Here is a 17204-nt window from a genome sequence, read left to right as displayed (position 1 = left end):
AAATTAACTAAAATGCGAATGAAATATGCTAAAATAAACTATTAAAAGAAGTAAATAAAATGAAGCTATCATTGGTACTCCCGCTTCCTTTCTCGACCATCTCGTTCCGATTTCGCTGATCTACCTCTACCCGATTTGGGTTCCATTGTTGTTGTCAGAATTAACCACTGTCAGCGTAGGTTCCATTGTTGTTGTCGGAATTAACCAATTAAGTAGATGGATAGATAAAGCAATTTTACAATGGAACCATGAATTTTGAAACCGAATTACCCAAAAGTAAGTTTCAGGGAATGATTTCAATTACCTATTTCCTCTTAAACCCCAGTCAGCTTCCTGTAAAATTCTCTTTATTTTCTCATTTATGTGAATTTGGTTTGAATATGTATGATGCGACTCTATTCCACCCTTTTTCCGAATGTTAAATGTGGTTGAATCAAAATTGGTTTCAAAATTGTTTAGTTTGCTGCAAAACGTATAGGCCCATAATTTCATATAATCAATTTATAATGAAATCTATTATTTCATTACTATTAAAAATTTTATGATAAATTTTTAACACGTGCTTTTAAAATAAAGAAAAAATATCAATGTATACAATTAAGTTTTATAGTCTTATCGTTTTTGTAACACTCGTAGATCCGGGCTAGTCAATTTAAAGACAATGAGCATCAAAAATGAGTTTTTGATGAAATATTATTTAGAATGAGTAATCTTAACCAAGTTGTAGCATATTTTACAAGGGTTCCGTACATATAAAGAACGCCGAAATCCGAGTTATAACGAAGAAGTTATGACCCGTCGAAGTTTCGCGGCAAAAACAGCACGGCACCGGGAAACGTAAAATAGTGAATTTACGATAGAGGACTTTTTGGCCTTAGTAATCTAAACGAAGTCGTAGAATATGTTAAACCGAGAACGTCCATAAAAAGAACGCCCAAATCTGACTTCGTATGAGGAAGTTATGAATTTTCTAAGATTTGGCAGAGCAGTGCACGACCCGAAACTCGAATTTTAGTTCGAGCGGTTTTTGGCCTACGCGACCTAAATAAGAGTTGAAGATCTCATTAATAGGAATTCAACGATAAAAAGACAGACGAAAACGGAGTCCGTATGAAGGAGTTACGAATTTTTCGCGGTCATTTAACAGTGTAATCTCCTCCTACTGTTAAATTTAAGATCGGTTGAGAATTAGCCAATGGAGTCAAAATGAAATTTATAGATCTTGTTTTTACCTACGCGTGGATATAAAGAACGCCGAAAACGGAGCTCGTATGCGAAAGTTACGGGGTTTAGAAGTCGGCAGGGTGTTGTGCGAAATCGGGTGACGTGGCTGAATATGGGCCAAGGCTTTCTCCCCAAGGCAAGCCACCCGATGGTGACACCTGGCCATGGACTCGACGAGTAGAGCAGGATTCCAACCTATAAATAGAGGTGTCGGGTTCCCTCATTCTTCACACCTTCCCAACTTCACTTTCTCTCTCTACTTTCTCTCTCTAAGCCCCTAACCCCCCCCCCCCCCAAGCCTAGGTAAACCCCCTAGCACCCGAAGGAAGCCCCGAGGCTCCCGAAGCCCCGAGAAAAGAGTCTTTCGGCTCGGGAACGCTGCTCCAGCGAAGCCCAATTTTGCGAAAAACCCGCTGTTTTGTCAAAAAAAAATTGTGTTAAGAGTAACGAAGTGTTGTCCGAGTGCCGAGTCACCACCTTTTCAAGTGAGTGCATAGTTACTTTCATCTTACACATAGATATGAAGTATTTAATATAAATTACATGTTATGTGTGCATATTGTCTGTATACTTGCCGTCTGTGCTGGGTGAAAGATTTTATACATGTTTTAAATGATTTAAACTGTATATGTATTTTATATCTACAAAATGTGTTGGGTAAAACATGGGTAGATGAAATAGTTGTTGTGTGACAAAAAAATAAAATGATGAGAGATGATATAAACCATGAGATAAGGGTGAGAGGTGAACCACGAGAGAAGCCTTTTACCCAAGTGTTGGCCCCGTCATCTAGCAGAGTATGGATGACAACCACGGACTATTCTAGACAGTCCAGTGGAACACTAGCAGGCTCGCAACCTGTATGTGTTATTTGAACTGTGTATTCACCAGCTGTACTCTAAAAACTCATTGACATGTATTGCGAGTGGATTCTCGGAAACGATACTGTCAATAAACGAGATAACCCTGGCAGATGCGCCTAAAGGACTCTACCGACAGAAACGCCTAATAGAGAACCTCATAACCCCGGCAGATGCGCCTAAAGGACAATACCGACAGATGCGCCTCATAAGGAATGTCACAATTCTGGCAGCTGCGCCTAAGTGATAATATTAGTAGCTGTGCTTGACAGATGTGTCATTACGAACGATGGATTTCGTGCTTATTCCTTAGGATAATCCTTAGGAATGAATGAACGATGAATAACTAATTCTTAGGGTAAATCCTTAAGAAATAAAGAATATAATGGGGATGGGTAATTGGGTTGATTGTTTAATGATTAAACATAATTATATTATTATGGGTTGAAAACCCTATGTACTCACCAGGTTTCCCAACCTGACCCGCTTAAGTTTATTGTATCACAGATATCGATATGAAGTTACATTACACTGAGAGATTAAGGAGATGTAAATCACTAGTGTTAATGAATGTAAGTTCTGTTTATGCTTATGTTTCTGTATTGACGATGACATCCCAATGTTTTAAAATGAATAAAATACATTTCTTCGGAGATGCTTTGATAACATATTTATCATGTTTTTATGGGAACAAATTCCGCAACTCTTTTCTTTAAAAGGTTACTCTGATTTTTAAAATAAAACATAAACAAATCGGTCTTTTCTGACCGTGAAAATGGGGATGTCACAGTTTTGAACTAACTTTTTTTTGGAAAAATTATAAAAATGTTCTTACATACTGGACTCATAATAGATTTAGTTTTTATATATTTTTCTTATTCAATTAAGTCTCAAAAACCGGTAATTATATTCAATTTGACTATTTTTACCCGGTTAACAGGTCATCTAACTTTTAAAACTTACACTTTTGACATAGATTTCAAATTTTATAACAAATTTGGTCCAAATGAAACTCGGAAACATCAATTTCTTTTACTTTCTTTTCACTTCCACCAAATTCCTTTATTTTTTCTCGTTAAGTTAAAATTGGGAACGGGGTGTAAGGGTAAAACTGTCATTTTTAAAAAGCTAACAACCAAACTGTTAAATTATAACGAAATATATACCAAAACCACAACAACACCACCAAATATGAACTTTTTTTGCTAATAAACTTTTTTTAGACCTTACCAAACAAATCGACGAACCACAAGGAACATTTCTTCAATTTTGTCTTATCTTAAATTTGTTAAAAAGTTTGGATCAAGCTATTCCAAACCCATTCTAGTTCGAGGCATATCTATAATTCTATATGCATATAGCAAAATATCTTTGGATGAGCGATGCTTTTAGGGTTTGGGGGAACCAAATCCAACTAGGCCATGAAAACTGAAGCCCACTGGGTTCTTGGCACAATGGGTACGGCAGGGCGGCAGGCGGTGGTGGGCTGTGTCATATGATGTGAGCTGTGAGGCCGTATGAATGTGAGTATACGAGTTGGATACTTGTATTATTGTAACCTGCATAACTTCCTTTTATATTATATTTTGTTTATTTAAAAATTCCAGTTCTTTCCTAACTTGACCATTGGAGTTTATAAATTTTAATCCCACTGCCAATAAATTATACAATTATAGAAATTCAAGTTTTTATTTTAACTCTAAAAATTATGAAGTAACTCCCCACCTACTGTTTTGTCTGTATACCATTATGGGACCTTAATTAACCTTATATAACGTCGCAATTGATGAAAGTCTTAATAAACTACACTTTTAATAACATTTCAAGAATTGTACCATATTTTGCACAGAATGCGTTTGAACTATATATAATATTACTAATTTATACGTAGGTCCTAACTCCTAACAGACGAAGTTTTACAAAAGTGTAATATGTTTATTTCTTATCGCTTAATATCATTATTAATAATTTATAAAATAATTTTTACATAATTTTCTTGATATTATTTCATTTAATTTTTTATTTCTGCTATCCTAATGTTTATTTTTATCAATTAATATCATTTAGTAATATTTATTTTACAAAATATAAATATACGACACTAAAAGGGATAATGACTTAGGAGGGTAATTAGGTTTCTAGTTTGTCCGTATTAGGTCACTAAAGTTTTTTTTGTGCGTATTAAACCAATATGGTTGTTATTACCGTTTAGAAATAGTCATTTTTACCGGTTTCTTCTTGTTTAACTGGTAAAAATGACTATTTCTAAACAGTAATAACAACCATATTGGTCTAATACGCACAAAAAAAACCTTAGTGACCTAATACGGACAAACTGGAAACCTAATTACCCTCCTAAATCATTAACCCTAATTTTAAAGACATTGAGAATATATGACCATCAACAGTAAACTAGTTCGTTTAGAACTCGCGTCGTCCCATATCGACCAGAAGAAGTACCTGCTACTCCTCTATATGGCGAAGCTCTTCATCTATAGTCGTCCCTTCGGGGACATCCGATAAAATTGGGACGATACAGAGAAGATTAGCATGGCCCCTGCGCAAGGATGACACGCACAAATCGAGAAATGGTCAAAAAAAATTTTAAAACCCTTCGTCGTCTTCTCTGAAACCCTAATTCCATTTTCAAATGCTAATAGAGTTCAATTGCAATTCTTACGTTTCAGTAGATGAACTACTGAAGTCATGATCAGACAACATGTGGATTCCATGGTCATATTGATCTTCTTGTTGATGTCTTCAACCATTTATGGCAAGTAAGGGTGATCTTTCTTTCTATAAAGTCTTCTTTAAGTTTTTTACTTTTCCTGTCATTAAGTTTCATGCTTTATAAACTTCCGGTTATGTGTTGTATATAGTCTGTATGTGTTTGTTTATGTGCTAATTTTTTATTCATTTTGCAACTTCAGTTTCTTAGTTCATGTTGTTGTTTTGCTGTTTATAAAATAATTAATAATACACATTATTTGCAAGTCCCTGTTGGTTTTACATTTCCATTCGTTATCAAATGTAGACATTGATGGGAGGTATCAAAGTGAGATTGTTTTTGTACATATGGATGTGTTCATGTAAACATTTAAATGACAAAAAAGAAGTTATTGATAAAATGTTGCATATTTATGTAATGAAGATCATCAATCATATGAGTTTTTGGACTTGGAAATTTTGGAAGGGTTGTGTGATAAGTTTAAATGGAAGCAACTATTTTCAGTCAAACAAGTCAGTCACATTGATTAGTAAGCATGTTTTCTAAATAATTAGGGGTAATGACTTAGGAGGGTAATTATGTTTCCAGATTGTCCGTATTAGGTCACTAAGATTTTTTTGTGCGTATTAGACCAATATGGTTGTTATTACCGTTTAGAAATAGTCATTTTTACCGGTTAAACAGGAAGAAACCGGTAAAAATGACTATTTCTAAACGGTAATAACAACCATATTGGTCTAATACGCACAAAAAAAAACCTTAGTGACCTAATAGAGACAAACAGAAAACCTAATTACCCTCCTAAGTCATTATCCCACACTAAAATTATGATTGAACAACACAAGAGTATAGCATTCTTTTTATGATGAATGGTGAAAACAATTGATGAGACAGGGAAGAAAATAGTATGTATAAACTATAAAGTATGATAACTATTTATTTGAAAAACGGTAAATTAATATTTTTATTTCAAAGATATAATATATAAATCCATTTTTTAAAATCTATACATGCTCTGTACTCGTACATTTTTCAAGTTGGTTATTAGTTGAAAGAAGACAAGACGAATCCAAATGTAAAATAATGTAAAAAGAAGTTCTTAAAAACAAAAATTAAAAGCGTCTGTTCAGAAAAAGTGTAGGGACTATATTTGCAATTCACTGATTTTCATCTTAAAGTCAGCTCATATAAGTTACTGATCCAACGTTCACAATAAACACGTTGAAACCGAAAATCCCTGTTATAAAAGCATGTCATCTCCCCACTGTCATGTCACTCCTCGAGTTCTACTTTCATCTACTCACTGGTAATTACGTTATATATTTTTCTCCAATTAATTGTATAATGCAAAACAAATTGTATGAACAATGTTATTTTAGCTTTGATTGAGTCGTGATTTCATCCATTATCATCTTCTCGAATGACATCGGCGATCTTCTGGTTATATGCTTTGATTCTATGCTCATTGCACTTCAATTTTCCATTCGGTGTGTTACTTATAGAGTGAATGTACACATAAATTTGGTTACTATGTGTTTTCCATGAGTGATTTTGTTTTGAATCCTTTGATTTTGCTCATGCAATTGCACATCGCGTCTAATTTTTTTTTTCTCAGCTTTGGTTAAGTCGTGATATCATCGGCGAATGGCGATCTTCTTCTTACGTGCTTTGATTTTTTGAACTTTCAGTAATTTTCGAGACCATGGGGAAATCCTATCCAGCTGTGAGTGACGAATACATGAAAGCTGTTGATGAAGCGAAGAGGAAGCTTCGAGACTTATTCACTGAGCAGAACTGTGCTCCTCTGATGCTTCGAATGGCGTAAGCTAACAACACAGAGACTCCATTGTTCTTGCCGATTTTAATTTAACCTAATTATGGTTTCAGATTTCATTCTGCTGGAACTTTTGATGTGAACTCCAAAACCGGAGGTCCATTCGGAACCATGAGGCAAAAAGCTGAACAAGCTCATGGACCCAACGTTGGCCTTGACACTGCTGTCAATCTACTGGAACCAGTCAAACAAGAGCTTCCAGTCATCTCATATGCTGACTTTTATATGGTGAATTAAATCACTACTTTCATAAACTTGATTCATGTAATCTTTCGGATATTATTAATCTCCTTTTTCATACAGTTGGCTGGCATTGTTGCTGTTGAGACCACCGGAGGACCAAATATCCCTTTCCACCCAGGCAGACAAGACAAAGATGAGCCACCAGCAGACGGGCGTCTCCCTCTTCCCAATCAGGGTTCGTGAATCATGATGAAATATAACTTAATTTCATTATGGATTTGGGGAATTAAGTTATTTCATTTCATATGTATATTTCAGGAAGCGATCAATTAAGAGCTATATTTATCAACACCATGGGTCTGAATGATCAGGACATTGTTGCTCTTTCTGGTGGCCATACTTTGGTAATTAGCCATTTTATCATTTTCTTTCGGTTATCCATCAAATGGTTTGTTTATACTTTATAATGTAAGTGATTATATATTTATATGGTTCCATAGGGATCTTGCCATAGGGATCGATCTGGGATTGAAGGATCATGGACACGTAACCCGTTGACATTCGATAATAGCTACTTCAAGTAACACTTATTTAAATTTTTTTTTTTCGTAAATAAAGATTTAAATTATTTGTAATTATTGATTCGGTTTAATCGGTTACAGAGAACTTCTAGCTGGTGAGAAGGAAGGGCTTGTTCAGCTACCTACCGATAAGGCCCTCCTTGAAGATCCTGTTTTCCGTCCTCTCGTTGAAAAATTTGCTTTGGTACCTACATTTAATTGCGTTTGTTATACTGTAATGTATTTTACTATATTATACTGGACATGATATAACATCACAAATTTTTTATGGCTGTTTTTTTTTTAAATGTAGTGGTATTTTTGTATTTTGTTATTCTAACTTTTTGGGTGAATTTTTATCCCATTGACATTAGTCACTAGCAGTTTATTGTGTGTCAAACAGTGTACAATCTGTTTTTTTATGTCTTGTTGTGTTTAACAAATATATTTTTCATAGGATCAAGATGCATTCTTTGGTGCTTATGCAGAATCGTTCATGAAGCTATCTGAGCTGGGGTAAATCATCAAGATTATCTCTTATTTTTGTCTAACTAGGGCGGATTTGCTAATTGTTTCCGCTTGTTTTTTTTTTCTTCAGATTTGCTGATGCTTAAGCTTTTATCATAATAAAGGCAAAAAGAGTGGTGATACGTTACGTCTTTCATTTTTTCTCCTATGCTGTAATAATACACTCTATTTTGCGAAAGAAATAATCAATAATGAAATATTTTATTTATTTTTGTCGTGTACATTTCCCCTAACATTTGAATCTAATCCTCAAACATAATCAAACTCACAGTTAATTATCAGTAATTTCCATTTACAAAGTTTTTAAACTAAATTTGGTTTCTAAAAACATATACATTCGGCAAATACTATTTTCTATCTAATAAAACATAAATAAAAAAGAAAACATTGATCCTACTGTTTTAAATACATATACATTTTGAGTCAATGTTTGAATATGATATGATGGGGCACAAAAATATCAAATAATTTTTTTTTTGAGTTAGTTGCCATATCTTGGAAACGATCCATGTCAACTTTGTTTGTAACCTTTGTTAATTATTCTTTTTCAACGGCACAAATAAAAGAATTAAAAAAACCATCACCAATCCGGTTTCTCAAAACTGATTTCATAAGCTCCATAGCCGAAAACAATGTCAAATTTACTACCCGCTACACCAAGTAATAAGAAATGTGTTTTCTTGTTTCCACCATAACTCTAGAAAGGTCGGCGGATCCATTCAAATTAGAAAACCGAACATCTTGTTTCAGAACATCATAATAAAAACTAAGTTGTGCAAGATTCCTCATTTTCACATTTGTAATATCATTTGGATATAGCCTACTCTATTTTACCATATTTATGTGTCAAATAGCAAAAATAAGTAAAAACTAACAAGGGCTCAAATCCGCGATATAAGGATGAGCATCGGTCTTGGACCTGGACCGAACCAGACCGAGAACCGATTTAGGCCCTGTTTAATATGCATCTGACCGAGAACCGATTTAGGCCCTGTTTGATATGCATGAGAAAGGAATAAAGACTTTTCAATCCTATCCTTAAAAATTCTGTGCACAACAAAGGAAAAGAGGATAATGGAAATCGAACCCATCACCTCAGATTCACAAGGCAACACCTTTTCCACTATGCTAGAATGTCTTTTTTGATATATTTGCTCAAATTTTTTATATAATGTAACACTTATTATTGATGTTGTTGTTGTTGTTATTATTATTATTATTATTATCATCATCATCATCATCATCGTCGTCATCATCATCTATATTATTATTATCTTTATTATTATTATATTTATTATTATTATTATTATTATTATTATTATTATTATATTGCATAGAAACGTATAGAGCATTAGGGTAAAATGGTCATTTTGCGTCAGTCAACACATTCAATCAAATCTGCAATCAAACAATATGATTTCTTACTTAGTTAGAATTTCTTACTCATACAGACATTTCTCAGTCAATACTTTTTCAGTTAGCAACTATCAAACGAGGCATTAGTGGGTAATGAAGAATTTGGAGCCAGACTAAATACCCTAGTTCTGGTTTGGTTCTACAAGTAAGTGTGTTCTTTAGGGATATGTCTGGTTCTGAGTCTGACCCAAACCGGACAAAGATTCATGAACCGATTTTAATGGGAAATGGAGAACATATAACCCAATTGAATACCATGGAACCGATTTTTTTTCCTGATCCAGTCTGGTTCCACCGTATCAAATGCTCATCTATACCGTCATATTTGGCAATCAGGTCCTTATCTCTCTAAAACGATCACGAAACTCTTGAAGCTGCATATCAAGAACCATGGTAAAGATATCAACTTTATAATGACGTTGATTGTTGATGTTGATATTTTGTCTTCGGTTCCTTGCATAATTATCCGACATGACGACTTTTCAATATCACATTTTTCAAAAAAGTATATTTCCTCTAAAAGATCTTTAAAAGCATCATCGATAAAATTTTGCAATTTTTTCATTGTCATTTTTACCATTGAAACCACTCTAATTATGTCTTGATTTTTTTTGAAGAGCTTGTAACAACGTATTTGTAAGTTGCGCAACATTAAGTGCAAATAAAATACTAAATTAAATGTTTTAAAATAAAAAGTAACATCATGTGCTTTTCGTCCAACAACCATCGACATATTCAAAGATACATCAACCGGTAGTCCATGGTCAACCTAAAAGTTGGCCTGATTCCAAATGCGATGAACATTCTGGTTCGATACCGAGAATTGTGAAGTAACCATACTTATGACACCCCTTTGTAACTCTCCAGAAACACTTCCTTGCAATAAGGCTTCATATATAGAACGCGTTGTTCAACACTAGTGTTCTTTTTAATGACTATAACTATGGAATGTTGTAACATCTCAAAATTAAGTTATTATAAAACTAACCGTATAAAAACATTCATAATAACATCACGTGTCAAGATCAAAGTGTCCGTAATCAAAACATATTATCATAAAATAATATCATAGTGTAATCCCAAAGATCTCATGTGCGGAAAACATAGTGTGATGCGCTGCGATCAAGCCGACTCCTTTCCTTTGAAAATAAGTACCTGAAACCAAAACTGTAAACTGTAAGCACAAAGCTTAGTGAGTTCCCCCATCATACCACATACCATACAACACACATACTGTCAGACAATTCAGGGGTGCCCGACCTACCCATGTCAAGCCATTCTGAGGTGCTCGACCTACCCTGCCAGGCAATTCTGGGGTGCCTGACCTAACCATGTCAAGCCATTTTGGGGTGCTCGACCTACCCTCCGGTTCATATGAACCGACTGCGGGGACTATTTCACCCCCTACTACTACTACTACCATATAATAACATAGCATAAACATACTACCAGGCAATTCTGGGATGCCCGACCTACCCTTCGGTCCTTACGACCGTGACACGGGGACTATTCCCCCTACTACTACTATTACATAACATTGTATCATGCTAGCACATATAACATATCAGGTAGTAGCAAACCTAGATAATTATCACAAAGACAATCATCTAATAAACAACTCCTACTAGTGGGCCGACATTGTGGCCATAGACCCACTTCTACTGGAAGGTAACTCACCTCACACTGCTGAAGTCCCACAGACGAAAACTCTAGCTGCTAGATGACAAATTCCCGATCTGTCAACATCAAAATAACACCCAATTAGTAATTGGGTTCCAACACATAACCATAAGTACATACTTGGGGTAAATACTACTTTACCCCTAACTTAGCTTAACTCAAGCCCAAGGCCCAATCCAAAGGCCCAAAAGTCAACTATGAGTCAAAGCCCAACATATGGCCCAATTTTCCAAATTGGGCCCAAACCTTTACATGGTCTTATTCTAAGGCCCAACTACTTAGTCCAGTCCAAACATTTGACATTTCTAATGGCCCACTATCTCATAATCATAAAGGCCCAATTATGGCCCATCTATGGCCTAATTTTCCAAATTGGGCCCGAACCTCACATATGGGCCTTACCCTAAAGCCCATCTAAATATTCTAGTCCATATGATTATTCTTGGATGGCCCACCAATAACCCAATCATCAAGGCCCAATAGAAAGGCCCAACTCAAGGCCCAAGTGAAATTAGGGTTTTCACATAAAATGATGATTAGGGTTAAGTGTTTCTCATTTAACCCATTAAGGACTTAATCCATTAAGTCCATCACTCTACTAGATAAATCATATGGTGTGATTGGGTGAAATTCACAATTCCATTTCAATGGCCTAAAATGCGGGTCCCGATAAGTCTAAGCCCATAATTCCAAAATTAGGGTTTTCTAAACCCTAATTAGGGTTTCTAACCCAATCCCAACCCAATAAGCCCAAAAGCTAAGTCCTTAGATCCATCAGGGTTTCATTAGGCCCATTAGGGTTTCACTAGGCCCGTTAGGGTTTCGCTAGTCGGGCACCACCCACTACCACCTCGGGTAGTGGTGGTCAACGGCGGCGGCCACCACCTCACGGTGGTGGTTAGGGTTCTAGTCCAATCGAGTCCAAGCATCCCAAACGACATCCGCACACAAACAAGCACACTGCCACCCAACACGGCAGCTGGTGGCGGCAGCCACCACTTCACGGTGGTGGTTAGAGTTTCTTTTCATTATTCAAATTTCTAATTACATTTTATAATGATAAGTTTCAAATAAACACACACATTCACTAAGATACACACACCCACGATGGTACATGGTGGCAACCACCACCTCACGGTGGTGGCGGTGGGGTCCTTCTTCGGATCTCCGGCCAAGAAAAGATCATGTAGCCCTAACCATCACAACACACGCACACAACACCATAACACGAACACAACTTCACGAGTCCACGAACTCAGCCACCATTTCACGGTGGCGGGCGGCTGACGGAGGGCGTCGGCGAGATATAGCGACCTATGGGTTGGCAGCAGTGATGTAACCATCAGAAAGAAATGGAGAAAAGAGAAGGTGGTGCGAGACCTACAACCAACCTAAGGCTGTCACACGTAACCGGAGCCCCAACGGTGGCAGATAGACGTCGGAAAAACCTTGACACATTGAACCAGCCGCAAGGCGGCGACGGTGACAGTGACAACGAGCCACAACTACAGCAGCGGCGGACGGCGGTGGTTTCGTCTTCTCGTCGGAAATGACCGCAGTGACAGCAGCGAGGCGGCAAGGGGTTCGACATCGCTGGTTGCTGATGGCAATTGATGAAGTAGCAGCGCCTGGAGGCTGCTCGATGGTGCTAGGTGGTCGGAGAATGGACGAAATGAATGGTGGCGGCTGCTAACTCATTTAGGGTTAGGGTTACAGAGGGTTGAAGGTTATATACCCCGCCCCATAAATATTTTTCCCATAATGACGCCTTTAGTCCCTCCCTTCCCATTTTCTTTCAAAGGGAGCCCATAATTTAAAATTTAAACCCTGCCTCCTGAAATCCTTTACAAATTAAGTCCGAATTTACCAAACAGCCCCTCCCTCTACCAATCCTTTCCAAATTAGGTCCAAAATTTACTCTTTAGCCCTCAGCATCCTAAATTCTTTTCAATTTAAGTCCAGTGATCAAACTTCAGCCATGTTAACATTTTTAGTCCCTCCTCCTCTCATTCTTTTCAACTTAAGTTCCAATAATTACCACAAAGCCCCTGTCTTCATAAATATTTAAAACATGAATCCGGATTTTACACTTTTAACCCCCAATCTCTAAAATTGTGACAATTAGTTCCTCGAGACCAACACCTTGCTGTATAATTATTGATTTTAGGGCTACTATTCGTTCTTTAATTATTTTATTTTATTTATTTAATAAATGAGATGTTACAAATGCTCCATAGGAACCTGGAATGAACAATACCATGTAAACCACAAATCGAAAATTAGATAAAAAACAATTGAGAATTAGCTACACAACAGTAGAAATAACAGATTCACAACAAATCTATGCAAGCGGTGACTGTGATTAGAAAATCATAGAAACAGTTGAAGAACTTATTTTAAAATACAATAAAATTGTATTCTACGAAGACATAAAGAACACAAGTAGTCCTTCCCTCGCTCTATAAGTTTTGATACGAATTAAGGAGTAAATTTATGAAGTGAGTACAAGAGGTTAATATTGTGGTTTATAAAGCCATAGAGATACCCTTAAAAAAAGAGTAAATAGAATAATCCATGGCAAGTAAGGAGGCTCATTATGGAGTCTTAAGACCATGCAAATAATTTAGAAATCCTACCCTTAACCTAAATAGTCCAAGGAAGAAAATGTAAACCTGAATTTACAGTAGTTCACTCAAATTAGATAGTCTATTTTCTCAGCCTTAGATGTGGATTCTATTAGATATATTAGAAAATAGTCACAATACTAGTTTCAATATGGAAACTATTGTTGGTGATTTGTGTCACAAATATTATGGAAGTGTAATGGGATGAACTTGTTGACCAATGTAATCTTGATAAATATTGAGAAAATAAGGGTGGTGAGGATTGCACACTTATTTAAGTTTATCATGATTTAAAATACATTGGTATTTAGGGGCGAAGCCCTGAACCACAGGGGTCTGGGGGCAATGTGTTGGATTAGATATCTAAGCCCATAACTATTATTGGTATGTACTCAACCCGACCCGACATGGTCCATTTGGGTTGCACTTCACCAAAACAATTTGTATGGATAATCTTTTGAGAATAGTATATTTATGATTTATTAATATATTATAAGTTCTAATATATTAATATGAAATCATATTATTTAATTAGTATTGATCAATAATTAATTTGGAATTAATTTAGTGATCAAAAGAAACTAATTAAATATTGACTCTTATATATATATATATATATATATATATATATAATTATATATATATATATATATATATATATATATATATATATATATATATATATATAGAATAGGCCAAAGTTCATTTAGGATGGGCTAAGCTTGCATGGATAGTGCATGGAGTTTTTAACCCATGGATCATATGGAAATGAAAGGTCATGGGTATTAGGGTTTACATGGATGTAACCCTAATCCACCATACTATATAAAGAGGTCCTTGGCACTTGAAATGACACTAGAGTGTGAACAAAGAGGGCATAGCCGATTTTAAACAAGTGTACACTATTCTCTCAAGCTTTCCAATTTGTTTTGATGATTGTGATTCCATTTGAGGCTTCCACACTATTGGGGCTAAGCTCTTAAAGGTTCAAGACTTCAAGCTCCATCAAAAGGTATGTCATCTAACTAGACTCTTGTAGTATAGTTGCTCCATAATATGCTAGTTAGGATGAAACCTTGGAATATTGAATATTTGCATGTATAATAGAGAAAACATAGATCCAAGGTTTATAGGGTTGCATGTACACCATAGGAGTGTTAGAATGCTTAAAACTCATCAGTGGTATCAAAGCCTAGGCTTGGTTTTCAGTTATACTTGATGCAATGCTGTAAAAATCGGATTTCTAGGCTTCTGGAGTGTGGACTCGCCGAGTCCAAGAGGAAATTCATCCTACTCGTCGAGTATGTTCATACACTCGACGAGTAAGAGGCCCTGAGTGCAGATTTTTGACTTTTAAGGTTGGAATTGGACTAGAATCATTACCCTAAGCTGTTTTTGAACTTATAAACCTGTTTTTGATGTGGTAATGATCATTATAATCCAATTCAAAAGATAATTGTCAATAGATTCATGTTTTGTATTAGTTTAATGGTTAGGCTAATTACATGAAAATTGTTTGATTTGAATTGTCTTGTTCATATGAGTTTAATCTAGATCATAGTTTTTCTTGACATGTTTGTTTGTTTATTAGATGATCTAAATGACCTTTAATGGATTCCATAACTTGTCCTCAAGTTATGTAAAACCAAAAGTTTTTCTTTAAAAGAGTTTTTAAAGTCATAGGTTATAGAAACTTGAAGAGTCTTTTTCCATAAATTGTTTTATGACATCCATAACTTGTTCTCAAGTTATGGGTTTTCAAGAGTCTTGTCATTAAAAGCCATATTAAACTCATATGTTATGGATTCCAAAAGTTTTTTTGAATTGTTCAAAACTTGCCCTCAAGTTTTGGAATTTGTAAAATTGCACTTTTGAATACTTTAGTTCCAAACCCTAGAATTTTAAATAGTTTAAAGTTCAACCCTTATACCATTATAATATTATAGGTTTAATATATATATATATATATATATATATATATATATATATATATATATATATATATATATATATATATATGTATAAGAGTAAGTCAGTCTTACCGTTAGTAGGCCTCATTCACGAAGCCGGTCTATAAGGGGGGTATAAGGTTACTACCTATAAAATGGCAGTTTAATGGGTATCCACTCTCACCCACCGATTCCTTGACTGGTGGAGGGTCGTTAGCCGAATGGGTAGGACAAGGACTATAATTTTCATTAAAAGTATAATGATAAATACTAAGTAACTAAACACTTATAAATTCTCAAACTTAGTTACTTAGGAAAATGTGAAATTGGTGCTAACCCATGAAATTACACTTTGTACCTTACCAAGTCGTTGGTGGAGCGTGTGTGGGTAACCGGCACACTAACTTGGACTAGTAAGAGTGGCAAATGGTGACTTAATGTTTATCATAGATCGGTGGAGCGCGTGTGGGTAACTGACACATCGATTAGGTGATAAAATTAAGGGTACCAAGTTAATTTGCATGGTTATTCACACCTTGTTTGTGATCCTCGGCATCCAGTCACAAACTTGAGAGGGCACAATCGAGATTTAAACATGCCATTGAAAAGTTCATTGAATCTCAAAATATCTAGGAGTTTCAATCCAATTAAAAGCTAATACCTATTTCGTTTTTCATGGTGGAAATTGGTGAATCGTCATTCGCCTACCTTCAAATATTTTATAGCTTGGATTACGGCATCCCTCTTCCAAGTTATAAAATATTGTGTTGGGTCCTAGCCTTAATATTTCAGATTGGGTGTTATATTAAGGACTTAAATCAACTAACTTGAATTTCTCTCATTGTAGATGTCTAGATCAGGCAACTATGGTCTTCCCAAATCCCTTGAAAAAAACTTTCCTAATAAAGATGATGTCCCGCGATTGGATCATGGAAATCATACTTCTCTTCCTCCACCTCCTCCAATAATTCTCCCTGACCCACAAGCTCGAAGACTTGAAAAGTTCAGGATCATTCAATCCCTATTGGATAGTAAACACAAAGATGGAAAGCCTATATGTGCTCATGTCTTGGACATGAAGTTGTATATTGACAGGCTAAGGATGTTGGGTGTCGTCTTCCCAAGGAAGTTGGCTATTGACTGGGTCCTTCAGTCACTTCCCGATTCATATAGTGAGTTCGTTAAAGACTACTATGTGACAAATCACGACATGACCCTAATTGATCTTACCTATTTGCTAATTGCTGCCGAATCAACAATGATTTGGCACAATGGTCAAGCAAATCTGATTGGAAGGTCTACATCACAAGTTGACATGGACATCCCAGAAAAGATTCCTTCTCCTAAAGGAAAGAAATTGGGCATGGTCAAAAGTTCTGATCATAAGAGAAAGGCCAAATCTGAGACTACTCCATGTGAGCCTGTCTGTTTCTATTGCCAAAGACAGAGATATTGGAATCGAATCTGCCTAGACTACCTAAGAAGTTTAATCAGAATGTATGGTTCTGCTTCAGGTAATTCAACTATCTAACTCTGTTAAGTTTCTATTTGTTGATTCTTAATACATGATGTGACTAGGTTGCATTTTGATGTTTGGCAGGATCAAGCAAAGGGAAGG

General features: G+C 35.7%; 1 protein-coding gene and 1 non-coding gene across 2 annotated transcripts; both read left to right on the top strand.

Annotated features, from left to right (window-relative positions):
• Positions 1-4584: 4584 nt before the first annotated feature.
• LOC145141542 (U6 spliceosomal RNA) lies at positions 4585-4691 on the top strand. Its single transcript, XR_013722738.1, has one exon. It is a non-coding gene; the product is annotated as a U6 spliceosomal RNA (small nuclear RNA).
• Positions 4692-6101: 1410 nt separating this feature from the next.
• LOC145136218 (L-ascorbate peroxidase 2, cytosolic-like) lies at positions 6102-8040 on the top strand. The gene is made up of 9 exons (XM_079070388.1): positions 6102-6118; positions 6501-6633; positions 6700-6874; positions 6950-7064; positions 7148-7233; positions 7330-7409; positions 7492-7594; positions 7847-7905; positions 7988-8040. The coding sequence occupies exons 2-9, from the start codon at positions 6515-6517 to the stop codon at positions 8001-8003; spliced, it is 753 nt and encodes a 250-aa protein (XP_078926514.1). The 5' UTR covers positions 6102-6118; positions 6501-6514; the 3' UTR covers positions 8004-8040.
• Positions 8041-17204: the final 9164 nt, after the last annotated feature.

Source organism: Lactuca virosa, chromosome 9, assembly GCF_052849685.1.
Source record: "Lactuca virosa cultivar CGN04683 chromosome 9, Lactuca_virosa_CGN04683_v6, whole genome shotgun sequence".
In the NCBI taxonomy this organism is placed as follows: Eukaryota; Viridiplantae; Streptophyta; class Magnoliopsida; order Asterales; family Asteraceae; genus Lactuca; species Lactuca virosa.
The sequence above is the reverse complement of the archived record's forward strand: the minus strand, read 5'-3'. Positions and strand labels throughout refer to the sequence as shown.